Source organism: Mus pahari, chromosome 10 (assembly GCF_900095145.1).
Source record: "Mus pahari chromosome 10, PAHARI_EIJ_v1.1, whole genome shotgun sequence".
NCBI classification, from domain to species: domain Eukaryota; kingdom Metazoa; phylum Chordata; class Mammalia; order Rodentia; family Muridae; genus Mus; species Mus pahari.
Genome location: NC_034599.1, coordinates 19,975,740 through 19,987,807, shown reverse-complemented (window position 1 = coordinate 19,987,807; position 12,068 = coordinate 19,975,740). Strand labels below are relative to the sequence as shown.

At 39.6% G+C, this 12,068-nt stretch overlaps 1 protein-coding gene across 1 annotated transcript in view; it reads left to right on the top strand.

Moving 5' to 3' along the window:
• Positions 1–10,172, top strand: part of Tbx20 (T-box transcription factor 20) — a 49,830-nt gene extending 39,658 nt beyond the window's left edge. Inside the window, exons 7-8 of the mRNA XM_021207288.2 lie at positions 5,498–5,607; positions 7,584–10,172. Of these exons, the coding sequence (XP_021062947.1) occupies positions 5,498–5,607; positions 7,584–7,924 (451 nt within the window). The 3' untranslated portion in view covers positions 7,925–10,172. The remainder of the gene's footprint in view (positions 1–5,497; positions 5,608–7,583) is intronic.
• Positions 10,173–12,068: the final 1,896 nt, after the last annotated feature.

Here is a 12,068-nt window from a genome sequence, read left to right as displayed (position 1 = left end):
CCCAACCCAACCCAACCTAACCCAACCCAACCCAACCCAACCAACCCAACAAACCCAACAAACCCAAACCAACCCATCCAAGTCAAACCAAGCAAACAAAACAAAGCTGCACACACAAGAAGCTACCAGCAGCCAACCAGGAGTGTCACTTGCACATATGTTAACCACCCTTATCGAAAGGGGGGCTTTGGGGTTGGATTGGTGTTCATGAAGAGTACATTAAATTATAAAGAGATGAGATGAAAGTAAAGAATAGAAAACGAATATGACAAGTTAATACTAAAATAAGAGCAAACTAGTTGGGCATGATGGCACAAGTCTCAAGTCCCAGCACATAGTGAGTGGAGGAAGGTGGTTTGGGAGTTCTATGACATTCTCGGCTATGTGGAATCCTGTCTGAAAAAGAAAAAATACAGAAGAAGAAGAAAACCAGTGCATCTGTACTAACATCAAAGCAGGTTTGACTGGGATAAAATGTCACTTGTAGGGTGCTCTCTTATACCTGTTTATCCATCCAACACCAGAACCCCAGGTCTGGCAGGACTGAAAAGGAGACAGACAAATAATCAGAGCAGGAAATTTCAATGTCCCTCTCTTAGTAGTTGACAAAGTAAGTAGGCAAAAATGAGAAAGAAATTAGAATATTTGAACAGCTCTGTTAAGCAGTCTGATCCACTTTACACTTAGACAGCACCCCTTCAGTCGTCGTGGACTATGCCTTCTACATAATGACAGACAAGTACCATGAAGACTGAGATCTGTACTATAAAACAAGGCTCAACAAGGTCAAACACACTCAAGTCATGTGAAACCTGTCTCTGGCCACAAAGGAACTGTATGAGAGAGCATTGACATGAAGAAGTCTTAAAAGATTCTTAAATATTTGTAAACTACATAGCAGGTATAAATAAGGAAAATTTCAAGATGGTTACAGAATACTTTGGACTGAAGGAAAAGGAAAACATGTGAGATGCTGGTAAATGACTCCTGAGTAGTATAGCCTTCCTTGAGAAATGAAAAAATGTCTAAAGCCAGTGACTCCCATCTTCAATTGCAAAAGAAGAAGAAGAAGAAGAAAAAACCTAGGGAAAGAAGAACAAATTAGATTCAAAGTCACAGGGAAAAAAACACATTAAAAAACAAGGGGAGAAAGAGCCGGGCGTGGTGGCACACAGTTTTAATCCCAGCACTTGGGAGGCAGAGGCAGGCGGATTTCTGAGTTCTAGGCCAGCCTGGTCTTCAGAGTGAGTTCCAGGACAGCCAGTTTCTACACAGAGAAACCCTGTCTCGAAAAAAAGAAACCAAAACCAAAACCAAAACCAAACCAAACCAAACCAAACCAAACCAAACCAAAACAAAATAAAATAAAACAAAACAAAACAAAAAACAAGGGGAGAAAAACAGCGAAATATTAATGCAGAGATTAATAAAACTGACAATTCTCCAGTCAAACTGACCAGGAAGACAACACCATCGCCCTCATTAAACATGAGGGAATAACATCACTGTATATTCTGAGTAATCTATAATCTCCCTGGAAGGACTGCATGAAGCATTGCCCAAATCAGGTTGCCCTATGACATGTTTGTAGGGGATTGTCTTTAATTGAGATGAAAAGACCCTTTCCCCTTTAAATTGATTTTGTTGGAGTATTTTAATACAGCAAAAGATAAGAAGCTAAGACAAGGAGTAATAAAGGAATGGTATCATATCATATAGTACAATAATTAGCACACTTACAATTTTAACAGTTTGAATGAGGCATATAAAGTTTTGAAGAAAAAAAACAAAATGTCACTCAAGAAGAAAAAGGTAACTTGATAGCTGTAAATTTGTAATTAACATTTGCATAAAAACTAAGATGCCCCTCATGACTTATATGAAATATGTAAAGAATGTACAAAGACCAAAATACCCAAATTCTTTTAGAGAACAGAATTAAAGGGATATGTGATATTAGTTTTAATGATCAACTTGACTGGACCTATAATCGCTTAGAATAAGCTTCTGATCATGCCCGTAGAAGAATTATCTTGATTGTATTAATTGTAAATCTATCCACTGTGGGTGATACCATTCCCTAGCTGGGATCCTGGACTGTGAAAGTGGAGTGGCCTGCATGCATCTCTCTCATTTCTGGTTGCATCTACAATATGACCTGCCAACCTGTCTTTACTTTCCTGACATGGTGGACTTTATCCTTGAACTATGAGCTAAAATAAAGCCTCTCTCCCCCACAAGATGACTTGGAAAGGGTATTTTATCCCAGCATCAGGAAAAAAAAAACAAGAATACTTTAAAAATGAAGCCACAAGGACGTCATTACAGTAAGACTGAAAAGAGATACTACAAAACAGAAAACTATATCCTAATACTCCTTTTTGAATATACATGGGACAATTCTTAAAATAATTGTAGGATATCGAGTTCAACAAAAGGATGTTAGTGTGACCAATTAGAGGTTCCTCAGAAACACAAAGTTAGCTTGACATTAGAAATTAGAAAACAACAAAATCACAAAACAACAATTAGAAACAACAAACACAGAACAAAAAAACAAGAAAGAGGGAGAGAGAATTAATTACTAAGAAATATCTTAGTAGACAAAGAAAATTCAAAATCAAAACCAAAATAAAAAAATCTGTTACTGGTTTAAAAAGAATCCTCTCAGGAACACGAGACAAGAAGGGACCAGTGATCGAGTCTTATGAAAAATGTCTACCAAACCCCGGGGATTCATATTGCCCGTAGGGAGCTCAGTAAGGGGCTCTAACTGCTACTATTAAGGTGATTATGCACATACAGTAAACTGTGGAAAATTAAAATAAAATTTATTACAAACAGATTACAGTTGAAATTACTTCAGGTCATAGTTAGCATGATTACACCCAAAATGCAAATCTTTAAAAGAGCTACTAAGACAAATAGAAGTGTTAGCAAAGCTACCAGATACAAGATCAGCATGCAAAAGAAAATTATATTTATATCTAATATAAATGAAAAATTCGAAATTGAAATTAAAAAGCATTTAGTAGAAAATGAAATGTTTGGGGATAATTAATTGTGTCTTAGATATGTTAAATCTATTTAACTTTTAATGCTAAATAAATGGAAGCACATACTGTACATGGATTGAAAAATACTCAACATTATAAATGTCAATTCTCCATCAATTGATGTTCATCTCAGGCACAGCCTGATTAAAATTTCAGTGAGTTTGAAAAAAAAATCAATAAATAGATATGGAAATAAATGAGCTAGAATTGCCAACACGATTTTGAAAAAGAAAAATAAAGTTGGGATACTGATAAAAAAATTGCAAGATTTTAATAGAGGGACAGCAATTAGGGAGTGGTAGCTTAGGTGTGGAGATCTGCAAATAGAGATTAAGAAAACAGCAGAAAGCACAGAAAGTGGGCTCTTCCCCATTATCTGTTGGGAATAAGACCCCTCACAGCACCCTGGGTGTGATGTAACCTTTTAGAACCCCGAACACTATTAATTAGATAGTATTTTTCACAAGTATAGACACATCCATGTGAAATGTCAAATGTCACATTTTGAATAGTAACTAAAACACTGGATTTATTATTTTTATGTCTTTAGCATGCAATTGGGTATTTGGCTTCTCCTTTCTTATTCTGCACAATTAAAAAATATTCTTTTTTAAGCTGGGTAGTGGTGACGCATGCCTTTAATCCCAGCACTTGGGAGGCAGAGGTAGGCAGATTTCTGAGTTCAAGGCCAGCCTGGTCTACAGAATGAGCTCTAGGACAGCCAGGGCTATACAGAGAAACCCTGTCTCGAAAAAAACAAAACCAAAACCAAAAACAATTCTTTGTTGGCTCTTTGGTTATTAATTTGGTGTTGTCTAGGTCAGAGGTATTTCTTTTGAAAGAGGTATTTGCACTTCTGGAAGACTGTATACAAAGACAATATATATACAATGTATCTGTTTCGAGTGGGCCTCAATTTCTCTTCCTTCCTTCCTTCCTTCCTTCCTTCCTTCCTTCCTTCCTTCCTTCCTTCCTTCCTTTCTTTCTTTCTTTCTTTCTTTCTTTCTTTCTNTTCCTTCCTTCCTTCCTTTCTTTCTTTCTTTCTTTCTTTCTTTCTTTCTTTCTTTCTTTCTTTCTTTCTTTCTTTCTTTCTTTCTTTCTTTCCTCTCTTTCTCTCTCTCTCTCTCTCTCTCTCTCTCTCTCTCTCTCTCTCTCTCCCTCTCTCTCTCTCTCTCTCTCTTTCTTTATTTTTTATTGGTTATTTTATTTATTTACATTTCAAATGTTATCCCCCTTCCTGGATTCCTCCCCACAAATCCCCTGCTCCAACCCCCCTGCTTCTATGAGGGTTCTCCCCACACCCAGCCACTCACTCCTGCCTCACAGCCCTAGCATTCCACTATGCTGGGACATCAAGCCTCCACAGAACCAAGGGCCTCCCCTTCCATTGATGCCAGATAAGGTCATCCTCTGCTACATCTGCAGCTGGAGCCATGGGTCTCTCCATGTATACTCTTTGGTTGGTGTTTATTCCCTGGGAGCTCTGGGGGAACTGGTTGGTTGATACTGTTTTTCTTCATATGGGGTTGCAACCTCTTCAGGTCCTTCAGCCCTTCCTCTAACTCTTCCATTGGAGTCCCCATGCTCAGTCTGATGGTTTTGATGGGAGCATTTGCATCTGTATTGGTCAGGCTCTGTCAGAGCCTCTCAGGAGACAAATATACCAGTCTCTTGTCTGTAGTCACATTTTGACATCAGCAATAGTGTCTGGGTTTGGTGTCTGCTCTGGCATTTCCTCAGAAAATTGGACACAGTACTACCTGAGGTCCCAGCTATACCACTCCTGGGCATATACCCAAAAGATACTCCAATATGTAACAAGGCCACATGCTCCACCATGTTCATAGCAGCCTTATTTAAAATAGACAGAAGCTGGACACAACCCAGATATCTCTCAATACAAGAATGGGTACAGAAAATGTGGGCCTTGATTTTTTAATGGCTGCTCATGTTCCCTGCACAGCTTTTCTGTAATCTTCAGTTTAATCACAACAACAATTTACTACATTTATTATCCAAACCATCCACATAGCCATATTTTCATTGTTAGCGAATAAAGTCACTTTATGGCTGATATTATATTAATTTTTCCCAATATTTTATCATATCCTGATCTAGTACATTTGAATCAACTCATACTTTAAGTCATTATCTGCTAAAGTTAAAAAGATTCATTGCCCCCTATAAATTCATTCATTAATTTTTGCTTAAATAAATTCCACATACCCATGACCATATTTCATTGCTCTGCCCTTCTTTTTATGTTTACTTGTATTTGTTTGCTCTTAGGCGTATGAACTCGTTTTCCAGAAGTCTCTGTATGGCAGGTGAACATACAAGGTTCGAATGTTATTGTTCCCTTTGGCTGAGAAAAGAGACCCGTGACTTACCCTTAAGCCCCTCTCGGAAGTGAACCTGTGATGTGTCCTTGTGTTCTACAGGGAGAGTGTGGAGAGCCTGATTCAGAAGCACTCCTACGCCCGGTCACCCATCCGCACCTATGGGGAAGAGGATGTCCTGGGGGAGGAGAGTCAGACAACTCAGAGTCGAGGTAAGGCCATGCACCATCAGGAGATGTGGAACAGCTGAAGGCCAGAGTGCTTGACGGGGAATGAGCACAGGCTATCAATGGAGTGTCTAGACCTCTGGGGACACAAGCCAACAAGTACCTTTGAGCCTTTTCAGAAGAGGACGTCTGTGGTGCTGATTCTCAAATGCCTCATTAGTTTTCTTGAGTAGCTACTCTGCCTGAGGTGTGTTTTGCTAGTAACAGAACATAGAGCCTTTGAATCAGGATAGTATTAGGCTTTTCTGTGACTTACTGCCAAAGAGTCACCAACCACACGTTGGGATAATTTCATACTATTTTTGAATCTTGGCTTTATTATTTGAAGACTAGAAATATTTTATTAGAATTAGTTCAAAATGAAGAACACTTTTAAAAGGATTGTCATGACATGGTGATGGCCCTAATAGTTGAAGCAAAAACTAAACAAAGGGCTTGGGAGATGGCTCAGTCTCTTGTAATTCCCTATATTTGGGGAAGCAAAGACAAGCAAATCTCTAGGCTCACTATCTTCTCAGCCTGTTCTACTGAGTGAGCTCCAGAATAATGAGAGACTGTATTTTAAAAGGGGGTGCAGTGGCATCTTAGGTTGTCGAGTACACACTACAAATGTGAGCACGCACACACAAAACTAAAGAACTGAGTAAAGCTTCCCTGGGTAGAAAGCTCAGAGAGATGACTCAGCACATGGGAAGCAAGAATAGAGAGGAGGAGACAGGGAGACCAGTGATGGCCCACCATGGGGTTTAGGGTGTTCACATGGGGAGAGAATCTCTATCCTGTGTGTGTGTGTGTGTGTGTGTGTGTGTGTGTGTGTGTGTGTGTGCCTAAAATACCAAATAACATTAGTGAAGGTACAGGACATCCTTTATAACTCACTGACAGGAAGCCATCCTTCCTCACTTGGAAAATTCAGCCAGCATTCCCTCTTGTTTCAACTTCTGAATACTGATGAAGAATTTATTCTTGCGGTTCTCATGATGGCTTTGGGGAAAGGTGACTTTGCTGAGACATATAGCCAGCTTTCTTTAGAGAGGTGCTGCAAATATCTGGAGACCTTTAAGGAAAGGAGATCACATCCTCAGGCAAAGCGTCAGTGCTAGGCCACTCTGGAATATGTAGGCCATGCAATCAGTTCATTATCTTTCTGTTTAGCAAATTCTTCCTTCTATGTTGGAAATAAATGAAATCTTCTTATCTAGAAAGTTGGATCTGCCCTCTATGTTTGAAAATTCCTTTAGAATATTATATGTTATGATCTCATTCACCAACCCTCTCCAAATGATTCACAGATTTACCTTCACATTTTTAACCATCCAGCTTTGAGTTCTTTTCTTTCTTTTTATATTTTATTTATAATATTTATATTATTGAAATATATGTATATATATCAATATATATGTACACACACACACACATATATCTATGAGTGTTTTGTCTTCATGTATGTATATGTACCATGTGCATGCCTGGTGCCTGCAGAGGTCACAAGAGGGCATCAGATCCCCACCAGAGTAGAGTTACTGACTGATGGTTGTGAGCAGCCATGTGGGTGCTAGGATATGAACCTGGTTCCCCAGGAAGAGCAACAGTGTTCTCAACTGCTGAGTCAACTCTCCAACTCCTTCTTTAAAAAAAGTTCCATTCGTATCGCCTAACTACTTTTGGGAGTGGAGCATTAGCAATTTAAAAAAATAAAATAAAATGATCTTAAACTGGATGTGGTGGCATAGTCTTTTAGTGCCAGCACTTGGGAGGCAAAGGCAGGCAAGATCTCTGTCAGTCTGAGGCCAGCCTTGTCCACATAGTGAATTCCAGGATAGCCAAAGATACATAGTGAGACCCTGTCTCAAAACAACATCAGCAGCAACGACTACAGCAAAAGAGAAATAAACTGATCGTTAGTTCTTTATTAGTATATTGAAGTAGCAACTCGAGTCTAATGAGTGTTTTTCTTCCAGGATCAGCCTTTACAACATCTGACAATTTGTCTCTCAGTTCCTGGGTATCATCATCTTCCAGTTTTCCCGGATTTCAGCATCCACAGCCCCTGACTGCTCTTGGCACCAGTACAGCATCCATAGCGACACCGATTCCTCACCCGATACAGGGTTCTCTGCCACCATATAGCCGCCTGGGAATGCCTCTGACCCCATCTGCAATCGCCAGCTCCATGCAGGGAAGTGGTCCCACGTTTCCTTCCTTCCACATGCCTAGATACCATCACTACTTCCAGCAGGGGCCCTACGCTGCCATCCAAGGACTTCGCCACTCCTCCGCTGTGATGACGCCATTCGTATGATTCCACTGAGAGTAGGGGAAGCTAGATACAGAGTGTCAATGGCTATGAAAGTACAGGAGGGGTGGGAAGCGGGGTGGGTGGGAAGTGGGGTATTGGAGCAAGGACTCTCCAGGAAACACAGGACTTATTAAAGAAAAGAGGAGAGCTGAACTCACAAAATGCCTACTCGCAAGGGAGTGCACCATGGGCCAGGATTCATCTGTGATTGGATCCAGGAAAGAGTCAGTGTGAAGTATATTCAGCACACTCCTACAACTAATAGGCTATCAGTTTACCCAGAGAGCTTGATAATCCTAATGGTTAAAAGTTTTGTTGATGCAGTGCTGTATAAAATCCGTGCATAGAGGTTTCTTTCTGCTTTCAACAGCTTCAGAGCATCATCCAGAAGGCAATACTGTATAGCGTATTGACATGATGAACTCAAGTCCGTTTCTCCCAGTAGGAAATGGAATCCAGTAGCACTATATGTTTATAGTGCTCTACTTTAAGCATGTTTAGTTTCCTTTGTGTCAGTTTGCTGCAGACGGGGCAGAGTTGGTGCTAGTACGTCCTGTGGTGTGAATGAATACGTGGTGACACATTTACCAAGTTCCCGCCATATCCACATGACAACATAAACTCTGTCTTCCCCCCACACACTTTTTTTTAAAAGCCTAATAATTCTTTTTCCTGCAACAACTTTGCAGTTATGCAGTGAAAACCCTCTATATGCCATTTTAAAACAAGAAGCTCTCTCATTTTCAAAGAGGATGGCTTCTGGGGGGGGGGGGGCTGCATTATCAACAGGCTGCTGACAGAGCCACCGAGGACCCGTCAAGAACCCATGCATGGGGATGGCTGAGGCTCCCCCTCACACATTCAAAGTCTGGTGGCTCTCTTCTGAGGGGAATTTCTCTGCCCTGGAAACCAAAGTCCTCTTCATTTTCACTCCAGCATCAGCAGGTCTTTTGCGTATTAAAACACACTGGGCCAAATTCTGATTTTTTTAAAAAAATATAAATCTGCTTTGCTGCTGCTTCCATCCTTGTCAGGGATTTCCCGATGGCCACTCTCCATATGCATGCTTCACTGCGCTCTCATGTATGTTTATGGGCATGTACATGCCCTGTAGCGGGTTTCCCTGGTCTGACTGTATTATTACATTTACAGACTTCTTTCCATTTTCCCTGGTCCCTAATATGAAGCTGCATGTTAATTCGATGACTCCCTTACAGAAATACTAACAATTCTTACCAGCATACAAGAGCTTCATCCAGTTTTTTCTATCTTCTTAAGCTTTCCTTCTACGTGTAAACTAGAGTTTATGTTTTACTTCTGTATAACCACTATGTTATTTTTGAGCAACATGTATCTTAGCATTTACATTCAGGATAACACATATGATATTTTACAGTAGTACATTTCCCTAATATATAGATTTATTAAGGTCCTTAGAGTTTCAGCTTTGAAGACAGTGTGATCCACCTATAGGATGTGACCAGTTTGCTTTATGTAGGTTGCCTGAACTTTATTTTAGTTTCAATTTTTTTCTTCTTTTTGTTTTTTGAGACAGGGTTTCTCTGTGTAGCCATGGCTGTCCTGGAACTCACTCTATAGACCAGGCTGGCCTTGAACTCAGAAAGCTATCTGCCTCTGCCTCCAAGTGCTGGGATTAAAGGCGTGCGCCACCACTGCCTGGCCTAGTTTCAATTTTTAATGAAGTTTTTATTTCACTCTGTTCTTACTTCAAAAGTATTGACTGTACTGAAAGATATGGGAAATAACACTCCTGACAGTAGAAATGTATTTAGGAGTAAATGCAATATACTTACCACATCACTTTGCAGTTTTATTTGGTAGCTTTAATGTTAGGTTTTTCCGTGTGGGATGATTTCCAAGGCCAAGTCCAGTCTATGAAACAAGGTACCATACCCAGTCTGAGTATGGGGTGCTGGTTTTAGATTTTTGCACTTGATTTTCTCCACCAAAAGTCCATAGCTTACTTACAAAGAAGCATGAACTGTTAAGAAAACGATTTTAAACTCTCCTGGCAGACACTGCAGGTGAGTCCAGCTTCTTATGTGTCTTGTATCCACATGTAGTTGGTTTCCAGACAAAATACAGATGTGCATTTCTCTTTAAAAACCCATTGTGAGTGATGTCTAAAATAAATGCCCATAGAGCAAGGGTAAGGGCTTGATATTTAATAATTGGCCTCTTGCAAAAGAACCTTGGAATAAAGTGCTACTATTTAAAGCAGAAAAAAAACTGAGACACGATTGTGCAGGGTGCCCCTCATCTCTCCCCTGGTATATGCTGAGATTCTAATGTGAGATTCTAAACTTATGCCTGTGTTTTCTTTTCCATGAGAATGAAAGGATTGTTTTAATATTGTTTTTGTAGTTTTTTGAATTGGTGTGCCTCACAGTTTTTTTTTTTTTGTTGTTGTTTAAATTGCTGTTAAATATGATCTTTTGTTGGTATTTCCTGACCTTATAATTTTGCTTGAGGATGAAACTCACTGAAATACATGATGACAGCAAAGAGGGCTCTTGAAAATGTTCCCCCTAAAAGTCTTCACCAGGTGTTTGCTTCCCCTGTTGGTATTCCATAAATCAGACAGAAACCTCCCAAGAGAAACAGCACCATGTGAGTGCCTGTCACTTGAGCCTGGGACCACCAGTGCCTTTCTATCTTATTTTGGCAGTCAAATTATTATTAATCCTTGGGGAGTTTACCCCTTAAAATCCCAAAGTCTGGTTAAAAAACTGATGGCAATAATTAGATAGTAATCGATAAATCCAATTGAATAATAATGACCAAGACTTAAAAAGCATTTGGAGTAATTCAGGGCTTCCTCCTATGGATATTACATTGTGATAAAGCATGGCTAAAGAGAGTGCTGTTGAAGAGGCCCGGCCAGGCTTGCTTTACTGAGCTCTAAAGGCCTTGCTCATAACTCAGGAGGTTCTCACTTATGCTCTGGTTTTAAAATATCCCTCAATAATTCCAAGTTATGGTGTGCTCATCCCGTATTAAATGAACCATCCCACCTGGTTCCTGTCCTTAGCAGTTCATGTGGAAATACTTCCAGGTGTGGGTGACACATCAACCGTTGTCAGGTAACATTGTCTAGCTCAGTGGCTGTCTGCTCCATTGCTGGCACTGTCAGTTATAGCACGGGAGTCTTGTCTAGAAGGTTATCAGCATGTATGGTGAGTGCTCCAAAGAAGGCTCTCCATACAGGTTCATCATCATGTAGAAGTCTCGCATATGAGCTGCACCGACTTCTGGGGCATTCTAAGATCTTACCTTCTCAACCACTGGATAAATATCTGCCCCTTGACTTCTCCAGATACAACAGCACCCTACCCTCCAGAAGAAAAAGGAAAATGAATCTGTCACAAACCCAAGATATAGTCTTAGTAGTAAAATGCCATGTCTCGCACTGCCTATGAGCATTTCAGGAAGATGTTAGGATATTTATTCTATTTCTCAATTTCAGGTTAACTTTTCAAGCTACATTGCTTACACAATGGCCAATTATGTTGAGAAAAAAATCACTAACAAGTAAAATGTATAGGAGGACTTCCCACCCCATTAGATAGGTGGGTAAGCTTATTGGTGGTTTAGTCACTAATGAGCGGGTAAGATACTGCATTTATTTAAATTCATGTTCTCATTCTGTACTCTACCAAGTATGAAAAACTACTTCCATTATTTATTGGGCAGGAAACTGATAATTATTGCAAACAAAAAATTCTCTAACGAAGAGCAGATAAAAGCAGATAAAAGATAAAACATTTAATTTCTTCTTCTATAGAGTTACTGAGGGTTTTATATATATTCTCATATTGTTTTAGAATGAAAGCCATTGCTGTAAACACCAAAAGTAAGATTACATACTTTTAAAACTTTAAGGAAGTATAAAAGCCCTTTTGTTTCAGCTTATCATTCTTAACCAGTTATAAAATACCAAAACACCTTTCCTTTGCAAGCTCAATCATAGAAAGGCACATTTATAAATATTTGATGTAATAATTCATAAGTATTTTCTAGCTTTCTTAAGCTGCCCCCCCCCCTGCCTAATATAATTTCAATATCTTACCCCTTTAAGAAAGCATCTTGCAAGGAAAATTTTGTGTGTGTGTGTGTGTGTGTGTGT